This window comes from Bidens hawaiensis, unplaced genomic scaffold, assembly GCF_021521415.1.
Source record: "Bidens hawaiensis isolate Kalapana, Puna unplaced genomic scaffold, B.hawaiensis_p1.1 tig00001961_1, whole genome shotgun sequence".
Classification (NCBI taxonomy): domain Eukaryota; kingdom Viridiplantae; phylum Streptophyta; class Magnoliopsida; order Asterales; family Asteraceae; genus Bidens; species Bidens hawaiensis.
This window is the reverse complement of record NW_027491109.1, coordinates 406459-428874: the sequence shown is the minus strand read 5'-3', so window position 1 is coordinate 428874 and position 22416 is coordinate 406459. Positions and strand designations below refer to the sequence as shown.

Here is a 22416-nt window from a genome sequence, read left to right as displayed (position 1 = left end):
AAGGCATGATATGGTATGACTGCGGTTTGCGATACACTATAACGATGGAGTCCTAGACCAAGTGATATGATTGATTATTATTCATATACAATAATAATAATAATAACAACAACAACACTATAACCATACTAAACAAGGAATGAACAATGTCAACGTTATCATTTAATAACCACATATACAACTACTACCATTCTACTACTATAAATGGTTCAACTCATTGTCAATGTTTATTCTCACGCCTGAGCTTGACTACACCATTTTATACGTCTCTAATAATAAACAAAGAAATAAAAGTACAACTATTTATCAACGTATACATGCTTATTCTCACGTTTGAGTTTGACGGCATCATTTTACGCGTCTCTAGTAATAAATGAGTAAATAGAAGTTATAAAGCCTATTGTTCCTCATCAGTGGTTTAAGCTGGCATACTAGGAGTTTTAGCAGGGTAAAAGTTCACCTTTATTATGCAATAAATTTTGTAAAAGTAGATTAATAAATTCTTAAACTCTGACCGGTGTTTGAAACATGATAAACCTTTTCCCACCTCCAGTCAAACCAACAAAAGCACTTTGTTGACTTTGTCCGCCACATATCATCATCATCATCATGTTCAGAAGCAACAGCAGCGGTGGTGGTGGTGGTGACATGAATAATAATAATAATAATAATAATAATAATAATAATAATGAAGCCCTAACTCGACTGCAGCACATAATGATGAGCATCCCTCCACCGCAACAACCGCAGCCGTTGATTGGTGGTGGTGGTGTTGGAGAGACGGGTGAGTTTTCTAGACGAGACGAGCAGATGCTGACGTGGAGCCACAAGGAGACAGTTGATCTGATAGGGATACGAGGTGAGTTAGAGAGAGAGTTCACGGTGGCGAAGAGGAATAAGGGTTTGTGGGAAGTGGTGAGTGTGAGGATGAAGGAGTTAGGCTACCGGAGGACACCCGAGCAGTGTAAATGCAAGTGGAAGAACCTTGTTACGCGTTATAAGGTCCTCATTTTGCTTCGAGTTGATGTGTGTTAAGTGTTTACTGGTTGATGGTTTGATTGTTAGGGTTTTTGGTTATTACTTTACTCATTGTGTGATTTTGCATTGAATCTGTGAGGTTTATTGTGTGTTTACTGATCAATTGGTTGGTGATCTGAGATAGGGTTCTTATACATTGTGTTATTTTGCCCCAAGGTCTAAAAGGGGTGTGCACCGTTCGGTTCGGTTTTTCGCCCGAAACAAATCGAAATCGAGGGTACACAAAAAAACTGTAACAGATTTTTGGTTAATTTCTGTTCGGTTTTAGCTCTAACTGAAACCAAAACCAATGGCGCACAAAGTAGTTGTAACCGAGTTTTGTTTTAATTTGGTTTTCAATGTATAATGGGTTTTGGTTATTACTCGTTCTGTGATTTTGCATTGAATCTGTGAGGGCTTTTTTTTGTGTTTACTGTTAAGTTGGTTCACTGGTTGGTGATTTGATGTGGGGTTGTTATCTATTGTGTGATTTTGCACCAAAGCTCTGAAATTTGTTGTGTGTTTACTGCTTAATTGCTTGTTAATTTGATGTAGGGAGCTTATACATTGTGTGATTTTGCGTCAAATCTCTGAAGTTCGTTCTGTGCTTTAGGGGTGTGCGCCATTAGGTTGGGTTCGGTTTTTAGCCCTAACCACAATCGAAACCAAGGGTACCCAAAAAACCTGTAACCGATTTTTGGTTTAATTCGGTCTTTGGTTAGTTTTGGTTCGGCTCAGTATTTTAGCCCTTACTGAAACTGAAGGTACACAAAAAAATCCGTAACCGATTTTTGGTTTAGTTCATTTTCGGCTAATTGGTATTTGGTTAATTCGGCTTTTGTTTAATTTCTGTTCGGTTTTAGCCCTAACCGAAACCGAGGGTACACAAAATAAACATAACCGATTTTCGGTTAAGGTTAATGGCTTTTTCATTTTGTTGTGTGCTTACAGGTTGATGGTTTGATTTTTAGGGTTTTTGGTTATTACTTTACTGTGTGATTGTGCGCTGAATCTGTTAGATTTGTTTTGTGTTTATTGCTTAACTGGTTGGTGATTTGATGTAGGGTTGTTACATATTGTGTGATTTTGCCTTAAAGATCATAAATTGATTGTGTGTTTAGTGCTTAATTGCATGTTAATTTGATGTAGGGAGCTTATTCATTGTGTGGTTTTGCCCCAAATCTATGAAATTCATTCTGTGACAACGGTGTCAAGTGTGCATGGTTCGGTTTGGTTTGGATTTTAGCCCTAACGAAGCTGAAACCAAAACCACGGGTACAATAAAAAAACCGGAACGGATTTTCGGTTTAATCAGGGTTTGGTTAATTCAGTTTTCAGTTAATTTCGGTTTGGTTTGGTTTTTAGCCCTAACCGAAACCAAGGGTACACAAAAAAGTTATAACCAGTTTTCGGTTTAATTTGGTTTTTGATTAGTTTCGGTTTGTTTGGTTTGGTTTTTAGCCCTAACGGAAATCGAGGGACTACACAAAAAAACCATAACCAGTTTTCGGTTAAATTGGTTTTCGATTAATTCCGGTTCGGTTTTTAGCCCTAACCAAAATCGATTGGTTTCGGACTTTCAGTTAAGATTGGTTTAGGTTAAGGGTATACAAAAAAACTGTAACCGATTTTCGGTTTATTGTTTAATCGTTTTTGGTTCAGTGTGTTTTGCTGCTTAATTTGATTCAGGGTTCTTATCTATTTTGTGATTTTGCTCTCGTCTTTGAAATTTATTGTGTACTTACTGCTTAATTGCTTGTTAATATAATGCACATGGTTCTTATCCATTGTGTGATTTTGCACTAAATCTCTGATATTATTTGTTGGCTGTGATTTTAGATTGTTAGGACTCTAATTTATCATTCCAACTTCAGGAATCAAAATGATAATGAGCCAATCCGGTGCTTATAAACATAGATTAAGTATACATTGATGATATTAATAATCTGGATGAATATACAGTTATTTAACCGAATTTTTAATGTGTGATTAGGGAAAGGAGACATCTGACCGCGATAACGCCCGTTCATTCCCGTTCTTTAACGAACTACATGCTTTGTTCACCGAGAGAGCAACAGACGCACCACCAACACCGTTTGACCCTGAAGCCGGTTCCAGCCAGTCAAAGTCAAAGAAGCGGGTTGCAAGGCCCGATTCTTATCAATCACTTGAAGAAATCTCAGAAGATGAAGATGAATACCAAGAGCTGCAAACAAGAAAGAAACCCGATAGGGGAAAACGTCCACAGACATCAAATCTTGACAAACCTGCAACTCCAAAACCTATGAAATCAGATAATGATTCAGTTCAAGAGATTTTGCATGAGTTCTTTCAGCAGCAGCAGATGATTGACATGCAATGGAGACAGTTGATGGAGAAACATGCTTACGAAAGACAAATGTTTGACCAAGAATGGCGTCAGTCGATGGAGAGAATGGAAATGGAGAGGATGAGGACCGAGCAGGCGTGGAGGGAAAAAGAAGAAGAAAGAAAGATCAGAGAGGAGAGTCGGGCCGAGAGAAGAGATGAACTTTTGACGTTGCTGCTCAACAAACTCGTGAACGATCAATGATTTGATCTTTACAGGTGGTGTTGTTCTTCATGGCAGTATATTGTACAAATATGCTAGTAGAAGAAGTTAAGAATATACATGAGAAGCTGAAGATTAGAAACCTTATGCTTACCTGATATAGAATCTTGTTTATGCTAACTGGCTTTGTCCTGTTTAGTGATATATTTAATAGTTTTTATACACCTGAGTTTTCTGAGTTAGACAAGGTGCTACTTTTGGATTTGAAGCCTATTTTTTTTAGTAAGATATGGTTTTTGGAAGAGGTGTCAATCGTGACGGGTTGACAAGTTGAACTTGAATCGTTAAACCCAAACATGACTCATATTTATTCGTGTAAATATGTCAACCATAATTTAGACACTTAAAATCGTGTAACTTGAACACCACATGTTAACCCATTTATCTAGACGAGTTAAACACTTAAACGGGTTGGTGGGTCGATCTGTTTAGTTAAAACCGGTAAAGCAAATCCACTGGCATGAAACCATTGACATGTTTGGTTGGTCTTGATGATTGTTTGTGATAGCCCAACCAAGATAACTCAACCCAAAAGACTAATCTACTAGGATAGGATAAACCTCGCATTTGTTGTACATACAACCGTTGTGAGACAGGTCTCTTATCTTACAATAGTTTCATTTTATAACAATGTTGTGAACATGTGTGGGTAACTTGGTTTCGATTGACAAAGCAAAACGAAACTAGATAAAACGAAAATATACAATCTTATCATTGGTTATATTTAGAAAACATAGTTATTGGCTGGATCTTGTTCTATGTTTGTTAGGTCCATTTAATTTTAAAAATCGGAGTGGTCATCTTATCTTTTAAAGAGTGATATGCATGATTAAAGCAGTTGAACCAAATCAATTTGGCTAGTGTGGTCGGTTTCATACCTTAACACTCGACTAATCGTTTCAGACAACGTAGTATGAGGTGTTGTTTACGGGTTGCAATTAAAAAGACATAAGTTTGAAGCCCGTGCCACGGATGCTGTTTTATTTTATTTTTAAAAATACACTTAAAGTCTTCAATCTGCTTAGGCATTTTTATGATTTAAAAAAAAAGTTAGTGTGTTTAATTATCAAATTGTTTAGTTATTTACATATTTTAAACAGTTTAAAAATAAATAAATAAAATTTTAAAGCAATTTTATTGTAAATTACAATTTGAATACCAGTTGAGCAATGTACAAATATGATTTTAGCCGAGTTTTACTGCAACGGTAGCGGGTTTTCCCCAAAACAGAAATGATGAACTTGGCTATCCAACGCTATCTACGATCGGAAACGTATTCGGTCGCTTTTTATTATTGGGCTACCCCCGGATACCTGAACTTTTTATTCGTGGGTCGTTAACAAAATCAAATCATTTTACGTCTTGCCAACCGGGTCAACCCGATGACAATTCCGGGTGTTGGTTAGGGAGTATTAGGGTTTGGGAGCAAAGTGGTCTGAAATCAATATCAATATCAATGGAGGATCTTCTGGAGGAGCTAACCAACGTTGAGTTAGAGCTTCAAGACGTTCAAGGTTATCTCTATTTCTAATATACCAGAATATTTGATATGCGAGTGTGATCAATTTCGAATTCAACTAATATGAACTTATGGTTATGCTGCATTTTAAATTTTAATCATACACGGACTGTTAGATTATATTCACTTGATAGAATGAATCTCAAATGAAGCTCGCTTAGTTATTGAGCCCGAGCTTTAGCCTTGTATGGGAAGCTTGCTTAGGCTCGAACCTTGTGCGTTTTGAAGTTTTACGTCTTTTGGACTTCTATGTATTTATTTTACACTGCACAGCTGAGCTTTGGCTCGTTTAAGGGCCCTACACGAGCTCGAGCCGAGCTTAGGCTCGTTTAAAGTTTTTCTCAAAATATATAAAGATAATTAAAAATATATATAGATAATTAATAGACGATCAACAAGCCAAGCCCGAGCTTTAGAGAAAGTGTTCAAAATGAGCTGAGCTTGAGCGTAGTTGAGCTTGGGATCGGCTCGTTTCGTTTCGTTTCGTTTACACCCCTAGTTTTTTGTGTAACTGTGTGTCTGAAATCTGAATTTGATTCATACCCTAATTTGACACTGTCTGGGTGAGTTTTTCAATTGAGATATGTGAGTGTTGCCATAATCTGATGGAAATAATATGTTCCAGATGAAATAAAGAGATTGCTTGATAAGCAAGAGAAGTTATACGTGAAACAGTCAGAACTCAAGGCAGTTTTGGAAACTTATCAAGGATCAGAAAAGTCTGAAAAGGATAATGCAGCCCCTCAAACAGAGAACTGGTCAGGGTCTTTTGAATGGGACAATGAAGCTGATGATATTAGGTTTAACATATTTGGCATCCCAACTTACCGTGCAAATCAGCGAGAGGTTGGGCTTATCATTTTCACACACTAATAATTTTAAACCACACAAATTTACAACTTTATGAGTTAATGTATGCGATACTTGCTTGCCAGATTATAAATGCAATCATGAGTAAAAGAGATGTGCTTGTGATAATGGCTGCGGGTGGTGGCAAGAGTCTCTGCTACCAACTTCCAGCTGTTTTAAATAACGGAATTGCTCTTGTCATCAGTCCTTTGCTTTCACTTATTCATGATCAGGTAATTTTTTTTGTTGATATCGTTTAGTAATAAATAACTATTCGAAACAACATTATATTAAAAAACTTATGTTTTAGGTCATGGGGTTGACTGCATTAGGGATCCCAGCATCTATGTTAACCTCGACCACCGACAAAGAAAATGAAAAGTTTGTTTACAAAGCTCTTGAAAAGGGTGAAGGGGACCTTAAAATATTATATGTTACACCAGAAAAGGTTTCCAAAAGCAAGAGATTTGTGTCAAAACTTGAAAAGTGCCATCATGCTGGTTGTCTTTCATTGATTTCAATTGATGTAAGTTCTACTTTTTTATAGTTTCGAAACCAAATTGAGGTTAAATATGATTAGAGGTTTGGTAATTTTCAGGAAGCACATTGTTGTAGTCAGTGGGGCCATGACTTCCGTCCCGACTACAAGAATCTTGGTATATTGAAGACTCAATTTCCTAACGTTCCTGTTATTGCTTTGACTGTATGTATTCTTCCACGTCTTTATAGTTTTGGGTTTTTGCCATGTGAAGTTACTTTGGAATAAATGAGGTTTAATTTTGATATTATTATGTTTTGTTTTTTATTTAGGCAACAGCTACAAAAAAGGTCCAGTTAGATCTCATGGAGATGCTAAACATTCCAAAATGCATAAAATTTGTTAGCACAGGGAACAGACCAAATCTCTTTTATATGGTAATGCTATTACTAATGGATCATGCTATTCAACAGTCTTTTATAAATCATGAGAGACTGAACTGTATTGCTGACCTGGCAGGTTCGGGAGAAATCATCTGTTGCAAAGGTGGTCATTGATGACATTGCTGACTTCATACAAAGTTCATATACCAACAATGAATCTGGAATTGTTTATTGCTTCTCCCGTAAGGAATGTGAGCAGGCATGTGTCGTGCTCAAATAAATTAAATAAATTTGTTGCCACACTCATCTTATTATGCATATGTATTATATTTATTATATTTTTTTATGCTCAAGAACTATAGGTTGCAAAAGAATTGCGTGAGAGAGGAGTTTCAGCAGACTATTATCATGCAGATATGGATGTAAACGCCCGTGAAAAAGTTCATATGCGGTAAATATAGTTACAGACCTTCTTTATTTGAATATCTATTTATGCCATATATATAAATAATAAAATAAAAAACTTATGATTTTACAACAGGTGGAGCAATAGCAAGTTGCAGGTCATTGTCGGGACAGTATGTTTGACAAAGTTATTGTTAAATCTATGTTATAAAGTTATAATGCCCGTTAATCAATTTAGATATGATTTTATGACAGGTGGCGTTTGGCATGGGAATTAATAAACCAGATGGTTAGTATTCATCAGTATATTTAGTTTGTGTGATGTATTTTATCTTACACGTTAATTTGCTATAGTCAGGTTTGTCATACATCACAGCATAGGTAAATCGATGGAGACTTACTATCAGGTTTGCACCCTCCTAAAATGCTTATTCCTAGCATGCAATTTTCTTGGATGTAACTTTTTTTTATTTCAGGAAAGCGGTCGAGCAGGGCGGGACGGGCTTCCTTCTGAATGTCTACTGTTCTTTAGGCCCGCTGATGTGCCTAGACAGGTATGAGTACAGCACCACAGCTGGCAATATGGGCTGGTTAATGAGTCCTAATTGTTTGATACTTGGATGTCATTGTTTTTCATATGTTTGTTCATATAAATAATACCTTGCAATCACACTCTCTGTTATAGAGCTCCATGGTCTTCTATGAGAATTCTGGTCTGCAAAATCTGTATGACATGGTGCGGTATTGTCAGGTATTGTTATTTATTTGATACTTATTTCCCAAAAACCTGCAAATGTACATAACGATTTCTCAAGCTATCTTACAAATTACTGTTTATACAAGTGCAGTCTAAAAGAGAATGTCTCCGAAGTGCTTTCTTTAAACATTTTGCTGAGCCGCTACAAGACTGCAATGGTATTTTATTTTGTTATAATTTATGCATATTGAAAATTTGAAATATTCATTTTTATATAACACTCTATTTTACCCTGTTGCAGGAATGTGTGATAATTGTGCCTTTTCGTGTGAGGTCAAAGAAATTGATGCATCTGGTATGCTGCCTTACTATATGTTACTGTAACTTGTAGAATCAAGGAAATTGCCCATCCTGCCACCTGTCGGTATAATGATTGGATTGTATTGCAGGCCATGCTAGAGCTCTTGTAACTTTGCTGCAAGAAATCCAAGAAATGGATCAAAGAGTCACAATGTTACAACTAGTGGACAAGTTCAAAGTTAAAAACAAGGAAGTAGGTATGTTTACGCCAATCTCCAATTCTCCGTTCTTCTTTTTGTGGGCCCCATGGAACAGGCTGTCATAGCGGACCCATCGAGAACAGAGGTTGGCCCACCCTATGAAACAAACGGTTTCTGATAAAAGTATGTTTTACTTCTTATGTGTGGTTAAGGGTTTGAGCTGAAGAAGGATGAATTAGAGCATCTTGTGATTCAGCTCATTCTCCACCGAGTGTTGGTAATGATAACCACCTCTACATTATCATATATATCATTTCCAATAAGTTACCTATTATACCTGCCTTCTTTGATCTCATATCATAATTTCCCAAAAATAAAAATGCAACTTTATATAAATAATACTCTTTTACTTATACAATCTTTTGCATGCAGACAGAAGAATTTTCTCATACCGCATATGCAACTAATGCTTATGTAATGCTGGGACCGCTTGCGAAGCATGTTTTACATGGTATGCCACTTAGTTTTCTTTTATTTTATTATCCAAGGATGGTTCTTCGGACGGATATATCAACATTTCTTTTTCCAAATTGTTTATTATATTATGATGTCACACAGGGAAAAAGAACATTACTCGAGGTTACCAGTGGACAGAGAAATATTACTAAATCATCCAAACGCAGCAGACACTCGGGATTAGAAGTGAAACTTGATAATTTAAGGAAAGAACTTTCTTCCACACATGGAGGAATATTCCCTCATTCTATTCTGTCTGCTCAGCAGATCAGCATGTTATGCTCTCAAAAACCAGAATCAACTGAACACGTACTATCGTGTGCTTCCTTTTAGCTATTTAATCTTACCATATATATTAAATTGGAAGAATTAAGATTTGATAACGGGTCCCATTTGTTACTTGCAGTTGGAGAAGATAATCGGTAAATTAAAGACACAGAAATATGGAGAGAGGATTCTTGAAGTAATTGGAAAGCATGAGTCTGATGATGAACTGTGTGATGATTCAGCAGATAAAGAACAAGAAAAAAGTGTAAATAGAAATGCAAGGAAGTGGAGAAATAAGAAGGTGGTTGTCATTGATGATAGCAGTGAAGATGATAACTGAAGATGGTTTATGATATGGTAAGAGTTTTTAAACCAGTAAACCAATCATCAGTTTATTTTTGTGGCCGATCTTTAGCTTTTTAAACAATGACTCAAAACGTTTTTGGCTTAGAAACCTCAGTTTTTAATGGATTGTCTAAAGAGTATGCACATGGGAGTTGAAATTAGTTACAAGTAGACATGATGATTGATTTTATGTCTAATGGATTTAGATTTGCTATAAGAATGTAAAGTAGATTCTTGGGAACACTATACAATCAATCGGTTCAAATGGGGATTTTGATAGATCGACGAGTTGCGTCTGAAGGGTAGTGATGCGATTTGTGATGGCAGGGAAGGGTTGTCAGAGTTTTGATTTGTAAAGAGGGCAGAGATTTTGATGTGTTGTACGAGGGCATAGAAGAATAACCACATTTTTTTTGGGGGTTGTCTGAGCTTCGGGTTGTCAAGGAAAAACACTCTACTACCACTAACCATTGTTGGCACGAATTTGGTAGGCGGTGGGCAGCGTTGCGAGATCAAAGAAATAGAACAAGACTAGGTGGGTTTGGGGGATTATAATTATCTTTTTTTGTTATGCTAAACGTACCCCCTCTTTTACTTGTCATATCCTCTTCTCTGAACTTTCAATTTATTTAATAATTTTTTTTGACGTATTACTCCACCGTAACACTATTTCTATGTTAAAACTTTAATTATCACATAACATTATATATTTTGTTATCAATTCATAAAATTTGTGTAGTTTATTACGTAAATACACTATTTCTTTTGTGTTTTTTAACTAATATTAAATTTGTATTGAAAAAAATGCAAACTATAAACACAATTTGAAAAAAAAAACATCATCAAAAAATAAAGCAATTAGAGGAAAAAAAGACTTATTATTAAATAATAAAAAATGTTTATTTTAAATAAGAAGAAACAAGTTTTTTTTGTTATCCAAAAAAATAAAAAATCATTTAATATATAAAAACAATAAACAAAAAAACTCCTAAAAATGTGTTTTAATAATAAAAATAATAAAATATAGCAAAATGACAAAAAGGAAATAACAAATGGTTAATCGTATTATATTAATGTAAAGCTCAAGAGAGAGGGAATGAAATACGTTTAACAACACCCATCATTTTTTTTGTCATTTTTAAGATAAAGATATATAAGATCATTTTAGAACACTTTATTAATTTTTAATGTTACTTAAAAGGATATAACATGTCAGAGCTGAATAATAGTGATTCTAAAAAAATGACCAAACTTAAAATATGATCTTATTGCAAAATCGGATGTGTAATTTACTTTTGTATATAAACTGCAGTATTAAATACATAATAAAAACAAATAAATATAATTAAATACTAAGCAAATAATAAAACGAGTAAAGTCGAACGTAATCGTTAATCCGGCGTAAAAAATGCATAGAATGTTTTAAATCCGTTAAGATGGTTCCACCAATGTGTACTAGATTTAGTTTTAGTAACTACCAATAAGATTCATTTAACTACCAATATATATTTTACAATCAAAACGTCAAGACTCGTTCCAAAAGTCCATTCCTAAAACCCGACCCGTCACATCCAATCCCGGGTCCCAAAACGACGTCGTTGGTGGCTGTAACAAGTTATAAAGTGAAATCTCAGTTATCATCAGCATCACGCTGATAACCGTCAATTGAATCGAATGCTTCACACTTATTATTATTATTATTATTATTAGGTCTCTCAATTCCATTCACGAAAAAAACCCTAAGGTACGTCCAATTACTCTTATTTCTATCTGTTATTATTATTATTACTGCTAACGATTCAATCGTTATAATAATAACAAAATTGTTTATACTTATTGAATAATGTTGTGTATTGTTAGTGTAATTCGATTGGAATGTGTTATTATTATTATTATTTAGGTTTAGATGTTGATTTGTTTTTTTTATTATATAATTTTTGGTTGGTGTAGGATTGTGTGTTGGTGAGAGGAATGAAATCATATGACAGGATTGTGAAGGATTATTAGAATGAGAAATGTTGTGACTGGTATAGTTAATAACAGATATGACACAACAGCAGCAATCTTCTCGTCTCCAACGGTTACTCACTTTACTCGAGAGTATCCTTTTAATGCAATATTTTTTTTCTAGGCTTGTTGTTGTTGTTATTATTATCATACTAAATGTTTTTTTTGTGAGAAAATGGATGATTTTTTAGCAATAAGTTTATAGTTTGGTTTCGTAATCGATTTGTCTTTGAATTGATTATAAAAAGTGGATTAGGTGCCATGCATGTATGACCAAATGATGCAATATGGGAGTTTAGTTGAAATATCATTAATATATATAGTTTTAGATGGATTTAGAGTGGTGAAACTATCTGATGCAGTGGATTGACATAATTTATGGTTGGAACTTGTGAATGTCACCTTATGTTAGAGTTAGGGTAATATTAGCTTGAAATAAGGTAGAATGAAAAATGTGTGCTTTTCATGTTCGTGTTGGTTGCTTGTATTTCCTGACCGTTGTTAAGCTGGCTCGACACAAGCCACACGGTTCACTGCAGCTCGCCAGATAGGGGAGATTGCAAAATTACATCCTCAGGATTTAAGCTCTTTGCTACGTAAGGTATGCGTTACTGTGTTGACTTATTTTAGTATTTTTTTTAGTTTGGGACATATTATGGCGGTTGTGCGTTCAAATTGATTTGATTATTTCTCAATACCTTTTTCAGGTATCACGATATCTTCGTAACAAAAACTGGGATACCAGAATTGCAGCGGCTCATGCCATTGGAGCAATTGCTGGATGTTTCAAGCATTCGTCTATGACTGATCTTTTTAATCTTGTTGAGACAAAGATGAAGGAGGCTTGCATAAACTGTTCTGTTGAAGAGGTTATTTTTTGGCCAACATCTTCCCCCAAAATAAGTGCAAGCACTTCATTTCAGAGGTTTTCTTGGTCTCTTACGAACTCCCATTTTTTGCTCTGTTTCAGCTATCGATCTGACATTTTATATTCACAGCTTTGAACTCACTAAAGTGTTGAGACATGGGGCTCTTTTGGCTTCTGGAGGACAGGTACTATTTTTTTTGTTTAACTTTTAACTTAAAGTCTTGTTGATATAGTTAATCTTGATATTATTGATTATTCTGTTTTAGGAGTATGAACTTGCAAGTGATTCTGGCAGAAACTCGAAAGAAAGACTAGCCAAACAAAGGCAAAACCTAAATCGGCGGTTGGGTGAGTTGTGAATTTGTTATTACCTCTGGTTATAATTGCATCGTGAAATAATTTCTTTATTGAATTGCTTTAAACTCGTATGTCTGATTGATTGTGTGCAGGTTTGGATATGTGTGAGCCGTTTACGGATGATGTGATTGGAGACGAAGATCTCGTGGTGGATAAACCTAATCCTGCTGGAAGCAGTGTACCATCTCATTTTCACCTACAAAGACCGGGGCGTAATGTCCAGCAGTTTGTTGTAAATGTGATTCCTGGTTACAGATCAAGAGGGCAAAGTGCTCGCACAAGAAATTATGATAAACGTAAAGCTAAAAGTAGTTCCAAAGACCAAACAAACACTCAGGAATTAATTTCCCCCAAAGGCATGACTTCAGATTTACCAACTGCTAATTCGGTAATGAAACTTAGTGTTTCCTTTTTGTTTATATTATTTATAGCAAGTTATGAACTTTATATTAATATATAACAATGCAGCTGTTTCATGATGCTGCTATTCCTGATGAAGACACCTTGGACCATGAAAAAGATGGAACTTGGCCTTTTCATAATATTGTTGAACAACTCATTCATGATATCTTTGATCCAATTTGGGAGGTCCGGCATGGAAGTGTCATGGCTTTAAGGGAAATCTTGACACATCAAGGTGGCTGTGCTGGGGTTCTAGTGTCAGACAACACCTCTGAAAGCATAATGCTAACCGAAGCAGATGATAAAATGAAAAATGATATGAAGAGAGAACGGGAAATTGATTTGAATATGCAAATAGGGACAGATGAAACTGAGCCAGATCTTAAAAAACTGAAATCTGAAGATGCATCATATGACCCGATGCGTATAGCGGTATCCACTAGCACAGATGCCACCTTTGATGCAAATAAATTGGTTGTGGATATCAAAAGTGACCAGTCTGTTAGACAGGCAAATGGTGAAGCAGTTGTAACTTCTGTTAAAGTTGAGCCTCAATCTATGGACATTGTATGTCATCTGCCTACTGAAGCTGCTGCTGACGTGTCACAAGCAGCAAATAATTGTGATAATAAAAGTTTGGTGGAGAAAGTTGATATACTCGACGATCTTCCTCAAAATAGTGCGTTGGGCAATTTGATTAAGCGGGCTAGAAGTTCTTTGGTAAAAAACTCAGAACTTCTTCAGGATTGTGGGATTCTGTTCTTGTGTGTGCTCTCATTAGATCGGTAGACAAGTTACCTCTTAACTTTGTGAAGAATCCTTTCCTATGAATATTTTTTTAAAAGCAATTAAAATCTGTTTGCAGTTTTGGGGACTACGTGTCTGATCAAGTTGTTGCACCAGTGCGTGAAACATGTGCACAGGCATTAGGAGCAGCGCTTAAGTACATGTCTCATTTGCTAGTTCACGAGACATTAAATGTGCTGCTGAAAATGCAGGTAAATATCATGTTTGGGACTTGTTAATAATTTTAATGGGTGGCCGTATTTTAAACGTTTTGTTGGTTATTTTGTGTAATAATATCTTATTGGTTTATGCTGTTGATTTCTCTTGCTAATTATTCCAGCGTAGACCAGAATGGGAAATTCGCCATGGCAGTCTTTTGGGTATCAAATATTTGGTTGCCGTGCGTCAGGTAAATAACTTGTTTGTGACTTGTGTTAAGTTATGTTATTTTCTAGATTTTGCTAAGCTAGTACGATGATTATCTTAAACAGGAGATGCTTCCTGATTTACTTGGGCGAGTTCTTCCTGCTTGTAAAGCTGGCCTTGAAGATCCTGATGATGATGTAAGAGCAGTTGCCGCAGAGGCCTTGATTCCAACTGCATCTGCCATTGTTTCACTTAGTGGAGAAATGTTGCATTCTATTGTGATGTTACTATGGGATATCTTGCTTGATTTGGATGATTTAAGCCCATCCACTAGCAGGTAGGCAGTGCATGTTTTTTTTAACCTTTTTAAGAATTCTGGTTTTGTTTTGAATTGAGTGTTCTAAAGAGCATTTGTGTTATTACATTACAGTGTGATGAATCTATTGGCCGAAATATATTCTCAGGAAGAGATGATTTCTAGAATGTTTTCAGCCAAAGGAAAACAAGGATTTGATCTGAATGAGATTGTTTCCACTGATGATCTTGCACGCACAGTTAATTCTCAAGATAATCCCTATATGCTGCCAACATTAGCTCCAAGATTGTGGCCGTTTATGAGACATAGTATTACATCTGTCCGTTGTTCAGCCATTCGCACACTGGTAACCTAATTATCTCATTTTGTTCATGTTATATTGTTCAAAATGCTTATAAATAATTAAATATATTGCATTATATACACAGGAGCGTCTGCTTGAAGCGGAACACAGAAGGAGTGTATCTGAATCTTCTAGCTCATTTTGGCCTTCATTTATACTAGTTGATACCCTTGGAATTGTGTTTCAGAATTTACTGCTTGAATCAAATCAAGAGATTTTACAGTGCTCCGAGAGGGTCTGGAGGCTGCTTCTTGAGGTGATTAATTCAACATTGATGCATAATTTCAATTCAAAACTGTAACTTTTCTGTTATTATAGTTAACATTTGTTTGAATTGATGGCAGTGTCCAGTGGGAGACTTAGAAGCTGCTGCCAAGTCATACATGGCATCTTGGATAGAGCTTGTAACTACTCCGTACGGGTCACCATTGGATGCTTCAAAAATGTTTTGGCCTCTTGCACTACCACGAAAAAGTCAACTCAAAGCTGCAGCCAAAATGAGAGCTTCGAAGCTTGAAAACGGTCTTTATTCCAATGCGGTCTCAGATTCTACAGAAACTAGTTTTTCTCATGATAGAAATGGAGATTCTTCAATGAATTCTGTTAAGTTAATAGTAGGTGCAGATAGTGAAATGTCGGTTACAAATACTCGAATAGTTACTTCAACAGCATTGGGAATTTTAGCATCCAAGTTGCATGAGGTTTCTGATCAGTATGTTTTTGATCCCTTATGGAAAGCTATTACATCTTTATCTGGAGTTCAAAGACAGGTATGCTCTTTTCCATATGGGTCAAAACGGGGGGGGGGGGGGGGGGGGGGGGTTGAGTTCGCTTTCAGGATCTTTTTATAAACTTCTGTTACTGTTATCGTTAGGTGGCTTCATTGGTTCTGATTTCTTGGTTTAAAGAGATGAAAAACAAAAGCCTTTCTGGAATCAAAGGACTCACGTCTAGCAACTATGAAACCCTGAAGAACTGGTTGTTGGAGTTGCTAACGTGCACAGATCCTGCATTTCCTACAAAAATTTCCCGTCTTCCTTACTCTGAACTTTCTAGAACCTATGATAAGATGCGAAATGAGGCCTCTCAACTCGTTAATGTTCTTGAATCATGTGGCGTGCACATGCCCATGGATGTGGAGAATTTGACTCCTGATGATGCAATGACATTTATATCAAAATTACAACTCCCAAGTAATGATGCTGGTGCTGGTGAAGATTCGGTTGGTAGGAACAGTTTTGATGAAGTAGAGTCTATAAAGCAGAGACTTTTAACCACTTCAGGGTACCTCAAATGTGTTCAGGTTTGTTCTATGTGTATTGCATTTTATTTGGTTGTAGGGTTTATTATCCTTATAAGTATTCTCTCACATTTTTTAAATTTACAGAGCAATTTGCATGTTACTGTATCAGCCTTAGTTGCTGCAGCAGTCGTTTGGATGTCTGAGCTTCCTGCAAAGCTTAATCCAATAATATTACCCTTAATGGCTTCAATCAAGAGAGAACAGGTATTCTTACACACACACACACATCTCTATTTACATACATACACACTCAATTTTAGTTACAAGATGCATGCAACTTTCTTTTTAACTTTATGCTTCATTTAAAAGGAGGAAGTACTGCAAGATATGACAGCTGAGGCTCTTGCAGAGCTTATATATCATTGTGTGAATCGTAAGCCGGGTCCTAATGACAAATTAATTAAAAACCTTTGTGGGTTAATATGCATGGATCCTTCTGAGACCCCTCAAGCTGGAGTATTGAACTCAATAGAGATTATTGAAGAACAAGATCTCCTTCCATTTGGGAGCAATTCCACTAATAAAACTAAACCTAAAGTGCATATGCTTGGTAACGAAGACAGATCAAAAGTTGAGGGCTTTATTTGCAGACGAGGATCAGAATTTACTTTAAAACATTTATGCCATAAATTCGGTCATTCATTGTTTGAAAAGCTTCCAAAGCTATGGGATTGCCTTACTGAAGTTCTAAAGCCAGTGGCATCAGGAGACGAAGGGCATATTAGTCAAATTACAGATTCTGTTAAAGACCCTCAAGTTTTGATAAATAACATACAAGTGGTTCGTTCTATTGGTTCTTTACTAGACGAGACTTTAAGGCCCCAACTGATGACACTTCTTCCCTGCATTTTTAATTGTGTTCGCCATTCTCATGTGGCTGTTAGATTAGCTGCCTCAAGGTGTATAACAGCAATGGCAAAGTCAATGACGGTCAACATTATGGGACCCATAATTGAAAATGTCATTCCAATGTTGGGAGATATGACATCTGTCAATGCTAGACAAGGAGCTGGGATGTTAATGAGTCTGCTGGTTCAGGGGCTCGGTACTGATTTGGTCCCATATGCAAGGTTGTTAGTTGTTCCACTTTTGAGGTGTATGAGTGATTGTGATCATTCTGTTAGACGGAGTGTGACTCATAGCTTTGCTGCACTTGTACCTCTTTTGCCCCTGGCCCGTGGGGTTTCTCCTCCTCCTGGTTTAACTGAAAGTCTGTCCAAAAGTAGTGATGATGCAGAGTTCTTGGAGCAACTTGTTGATAATTCACATATTGATGATTATAAGGTCCCAACTGAGTTGAAAGCGACCCTTAGAAGGTAATGATTCAAAATTACACCTTTTCAGTTATGTTGATTTGTTTATACATTTAGATATAGCAAAAATGGGAGCAAGCTGGCCAACAGGTTGTGCTGACTGACCATTTGTTATGAATAGTAAATATTAATACAAAAATTATATGTATTAAATAAAGGATTTTATCCCCTTCACAAATCTACTATTCATTTTACTATCTAATATTTTAATATTTTATTAATTATTATAACTACTAAATCATTAAACATAATTCATAAATAAAAATAATGGTTTCTATTTTCTTTATTTTATTTTTTTCTTCAACTAACTAAAATATCTAACAAACTATATTTTTAAACACAAAACTTGGACAAGTGTGGACTTTACATGTTTTATTTGCCGGTTAAACGATTTTCTTAAAACTTTGCTTTCATATTTGATATAGTTCGTCTTTATAATAACCAAAAAAAATTTTACGATTTAAAATATCCCATCGTCGCACGGTTTTATATCCGTGTTTCAATATTTGATACCTCGCCTTTAAAATATTTTTATTGGCTTACTAATATATGTTGGTACTGCTGATACTAACCGAATTTGTATGGGTTCGCAGCTGTAACGTGCCGGGTTTTTTTTTTGTTCTACATAGATAATTTGTTGTATTATGGTTTAACGTTTTTAGTTATGTTTTTTTGTTCGATTTAACGGTCCCGTCGCGAAGCGCGGGGTCCTAAATCCTAGTTATATTATTAAAGAGAGAAGATGTTTTCTTTTAAATAACATGATGAGGACAATATAAGATTTTGAGTTTTTACCCTGTTTAACCCAATAAGTCTCATTTCATTTTAGCTATCTGTTTTGTTCTGTTACCAAAAGTCCAATCCAAATTGGCCATTCCAGTATAACTGGTTGTGTTTGCCACCTTAACACCTTTAATATCACACCAATACTTGTTTTAGGGGTTGCATGTGTTGGTTTTGGTCTCAAATCAAACCAAAAATCGAAAACTTGGTTTTTTGGTTTTTGAGAACGTTTTGGTTTTTTCAGTTTTACATTGGGTTCGGTTTTCTGTTTATTCGATTTTACCGTTTGGGCTTGAAAATTTTGGGCCTTTTTTTTGTTAGTTGATGATTAATTGATTGTTACACATTTGGTCTTAAACTTTTGTGCTCCTCCATTTCTTATTTGTTTTATATATTACTTCAATTGTTTTTTTTTTCCGGTTTCATGCACATTCCTAATTTGTGCACATAAATACAAGTCAATTCAAATGCAACCAAGGGGCTGTTTGGTAGCCTCTTATGATTCCCTTAAGAGGCTACCCCTGAATCGGTCAAAGGTAGAGTGTGTTTGGCTCACTTAAAAGACACCTCCTAATGGTTCATGGAGTCTCTTAATGGGTAAGTTTTGGAAACATGCTGACCGATTCAGAAGCTACCTCTTAATCTGTCAGGCCTTAATGGCAATCAGTCAGGCTTCTTAATGGTTCAGTACGATATTGCCAAACAGCCCCTAAGCTTGTTAGAGTTTTTGGTGAGAATCCTTATATTTTCTTGGTGGTTGTACTTTGTTAACGGTTAAATCATCATATGTTTTGTTAAATTGATTTTATCTCTTTAATTTTTCTTTGAACTAATACGTCTTTTGCCTTCACCCCATTTCATGCATTTATAGCGTGAATATACATAAATATCTTTTCTACCCAAATGAATCTTTTTTGTGTATAGGTACCAGCAGGAGGGTATAAACTGGTTAGCCTTTTTAAAACGGTTTAACCTTCACGGAATTTTATGTGATGATATGGGCCTTGGTAAAACCCTACAAGCATCAGCAATTGTGGCATCTGACATTGTAGAGCGCCAGGCTTCAAATACAATTGAAAATCCTCCATCACTAATTATTTGCCCATCAACTCTAGTTGGACATTGGGCATATGAGATAGAAAAGTTCATTGATGCATCTGTTATAATCACATTGCAATATGTTGGTTCTTCACAAGAACGTGTTACACTCCGCTCACAGTTTCCCAAATATAATGTTATTGTAACATCTTATGATGTGATTCGTAAAGATATTGAGCATTTGAGACAGATGTTTTGGAACTATTGTATTTTGGATGAAGGGCATATCATTAAGAATGCAAAATCTAAAATCACAGGTGCTGTAAAACAGTTGAAGGCCCAGCATCGGCTCATACTAAGTGGAACTCCGATTCAGGTTCTTTTTATTATTTCAAGTGTTTTTGAGTATTAATTGAATGTTGTGTTTAACTGTAGACTTGGTTATGCAGAATAACGTCTTGGAATTATGGTCTCTGTTTGACTTTTTGATGCCTGGATTTCTTGGAACTGAGAGACAGGTCTGTCTTAAATATTAATATTAATGTATTCTAAATATGTTATGGTAACTTACTTTTTATTCCTTATTTTAGTTTCAAGCAACTTATGGGAAACCACTAGTTGCGGCTCGTGATTCTAAATGTTCAGCAAAGGATGCTGAAGCCGGTATACTTGCCATGGAAGCACTGCACAAACAGGTTTTCTTTTTCTTTCATGTTTTCAGAGTAAATTAAACTTTTTGTTCTTTCTGTATCTTACAATTTATTTTATTTAGGTCATGCCTTTTCTTCTACGTCGCACGAAAGATGAAGTTTTGACAGATTTACCAGAGAAAATAATACAAGATAGATACTGTGACTTGGGTCCGGTTCAGTTAAAACTTTATGAACAATTTTCTGGCTCACATGTGAAAAATGAAATTTCAAATATGGTGCAATCAAATGAAGTAGAATCAGGTGAAGGTGAAGGAAAAGATGCATCCAAAACATCTTCTCATGTTTTCCAGGTAACTTGAAGGGCGGGTTTGTTATTTATTTTCTCCAATTTCTGAAAATAAAACTCCTGATGATCAAAAATATCACCATTAATATTGCAGGCCCTTCAGTTTTTACTAAAACTCTGCAGTCATCCTTTGCTTGTTCTCGGTGGTAAAATTCAAGATTCACTTCCCCGGCTTTTGCCCGATATTTTTGCAGCAAATTCTGACATCAGTTCAGAACTACATAAACTTCATCACTCTCCAAAGTTGGTTGCTCTTCAGGAAATTTTGGAAGAGTGTGGGATAGGTGTTGAGGGCCCTGGTTCTGATGGTTCTGTTAGTGTTGGGCAGCATAGGGTTTTGATATTTGCACAACATAAGGTATGCTTATAGTTTTGTAGAAGTCTATTGTGCTTTTTTTTAAAACTACATAATGCAAATTTAATATACTTTGTAGGCCTTGCTGGACATTATAGAGAAAGACTTGTTTCGTGTCCATATGAAAAAGTGAGTCTTTACAAAATTTTGTATTATTTCAATGATAATCTGTATACTTTGGTAAAAATAACTTTTAGGTTCTAACTTTTATGCTAATATTTTGCGTTTATTGGTTTTTGAACCCTAATAATTTGTGAACCATGCAAACAGTGTTACATACTTGCGGCTGGATGGTTCAGTTGAACCTGAAAAGCGGTTTGACATTGTTAAATCTTTCAATTCAGACCCCACTATTGATGTTTTGCTCCTGACAACACATGGTAAGTTGTGATCTTTGTATAATTATATTGCTTAAACACTATGATTGTTTATCATTTAATTTTGTGTGTTTGGCAGTTGGTGGTCTGGGCTTGAATTTAACCTCAGCTGATACACTAGTTTTCATGGAGCATGATTGGAATCCAATGCGTGACCTTCAGGTACATATGATGCTCTAACTTTCATGTGGTATGGAGGTTTCTTGTGAAATTACCTTTTTACCCTTTTCATTTTGTACTCCAGGCAATGGACAGAGCACACAGGTTGGGTCAACGGAAAGTCGTTAATGTCCATCGTCTCATAATGAGAGGAACTTTGGAAGAAAAAGTGATGAGCCTCCAAAAATTCAAAGTTTCAGTTGCTAATGCAGTCATTAATGCAGAAAATGCCAGTCTCAAAACAATGAACACAGATCAGTTACTTGATCTATTTACTCCAGCAGACACTAAAATGGTAAAAACTTAAACATACTCTTGTCATTTTTTTAGTCAAATGACTATTTTACCCATATCACAATGATATATGGTTTTCCAGGGTGCATCCACTTCAAAGAGCTCTGAAAACACTGATGGATTAACAAAGGTGCCAGGTGGCGGTAAAGGGCTAAAAGCCGTTCTTGGTGGGTTGGAGGAGCTTTGGGATCAATCACAGTACAATGAAGAATATAATCTGAGTCAGTTTTTAGCCAAGTTGAATGGTTGAAGCGTAAATGGGAAAATTTTAAAATACGTGAGCTTGTTTTTGGAACATGTCGAAAGCACAGCAGCCTTTGTACAGTATACATTTTTTGAGCTAGAGCTTGTGATTTTGACAAAGTTTTCGGTAGTTGTTTCACTCTTTGAATTTCTTTTTTTTGCCCTTGGCCCGTTTATTTAGCATTTTGTTTGGTATAGAGTAAGGAATAGGGAGTAACTGAAGGAAGGGAACAGATGCTGATGATATTGTAAGAGTCAACTTCTGTTACGAGTAAGGGCAAAAATACCCCCTATAACTAACTGATGTTTATGTTTTGTAGCGGATTCTTGTTAGATACGTTTTATGTATTTGCCATTATACGTTATGGCCTTGTTGCACGAACTTTTTGTTTCTTTAGCTCTGATTGAGTTTTGTGCCAGGAAGAACATGTGATGCTTAATATTCTTGCAACTTCACACAATGAATTTTATAGGATTTATGGTATAAACTGACTTACAGAACTCAAATCTTTTCATTGATAACAGAGGTGCGTTGTATAAA

At 35.7% G+C, this 22416-nt stretch overlaps 2 protein-coding genes and 1 pseudogene across 4 annotated transcripts; all 3 read left to right on the top strand.

The window, feature by feature from the left end:
- Positions 1–678: 678 nt before the first annotated feature.
- LOC143602680 (trihelix transcription factor GT-3b-like) lies at positions 679–4460 on the top strand. Of its 2 annotated transcripts, XM_077079723.1 has the most exons (3): positions 679–1002; positions 3011–3603; positions 3762–4460. In XM_077079723.1, the coding sequence occupies exons 1-2, from the start codon at positions 718–720 to the stop codon at positions 3587–3589; spliced, it is 864 nt and encodes a 287-aa protein (XP_076935838.1). In that variant the 5' UTR covers positions 679–717; the 3' UTR covers positions 3590–3603; positions 3762–4460. The 2 variants fall into 2 exon arrangements, with proteins under 2 accessions (XP_076935838.1, XP_076935832.1); XM_077079717.1 differs by lacking the exon at positions 3762–4460 and having other exon boundaries at positions 3011–3751.
- Positions 4461–5053: 593 nt separating this feature from the next.
- On the top strand, positions 5054–9735 carry LOC143603553 (ATP-dependent DNA helicase Q-like 2; annotated as a pseudogene). The gene is made up of 20 exons (XR_013148082.1): positions 5054–5121; positions 5752–5972; positions 6062–6208; positions 6286–6501; positions 6574–6678; positions 6786–6890; positions 6973–7095; positions 7199–7287; positions 7378–7414; positions 7497–7530; positions 7596–7648; positions 7718–7795; positions 7927–7992; positions 8090–8156; positions 8240–8293; positions 8388–8495; positions 8651–8715; positions 8871–8949; positions 9057–9263; positions 9361–9735. The product of XR_013148082.1 is annotated as an ATP-dependent DNA helicase Q-like 2 (transcript).
- A 1744-nt stretch (positions 9736–11479) lies between these two features.
- LOC143603544 (TATA-binding protein-associated factor BTAF1-like) lies at positions 11480–21997 on the top strand. The gene is made up of 26 exons (XM_077080326.1): positions 11480–11666; positions 12080–12174; positions 12281–12498; positions 12572–12626; positions 12708–12789; positions 12891–13186; positions 13267–13985; positions 14066–14198; positions 14327–14395; positions 14478–14689; positions 14783–15014; positions 15097–15267; positions 15356–15781; positions 15886–16314; positions 16399–16518; positions 16624–17630; positions 19335–19824; positions 19898–19966; positions 20039–20143; positions 20221–20451; positions 20542–20805; positions 20882–20931; positions 21073–21182; positions 21259–21341; positions 21424–21633; positions 21715–21997. The coding sequence occupies exons 1-26, from the start codon at positions 11612–11614 to the stop codon at positions 21880–21882; spliced, it is 6099 nt and encodes a 2032-aa protein (XP_076936441.1). The 5' UTR covers positions 11480–11611; the 3' UTR covers positions 21883–21997.
- The last annotated feature ends 419 nt before the right edge of the window (positions 21998–22416 follow it).

Excerpts from the sequence above, each read along its gene's own strand:
- LOC143603544 (XM_077080326.1), top strand. The coding sequence starts at position 11,612 with ATGACACAACAGCAGCAATCTTCTCGTCTCCAACGGTTACTCACTTTA. Across the intron at positions 12,175-12,280 it reads TAAGCTCTTTGCTACGTAAG|GTATCACGATATCTTCGTAA; the intron begins GTATGCGTTACT and ends TACCTTTTTCAG. Across the intron at positions 17,631-19,334 it reads TTGAAAGCGACCCTTAGAAG|GTACCAGCAGGAGGGTATAA; the intron begins GTAATGATTCAA and ends TTTTGTGTATAG.
- LOC143602680 (XM_077079723.1), top strand. The coding sequence starts at position 718 with ATGATGAGCATCCCTCCACCGCAACAACCGCAGCCGTTGATTGGTGGT. Across the intron at positions 1,003-3,010 it reads ACCTTGTTACGCGTTATAAG|GGAAAGGAGACATCTGACCG; the intron begins GTCCTCATTTTG and ends ATGTGTGATTAG.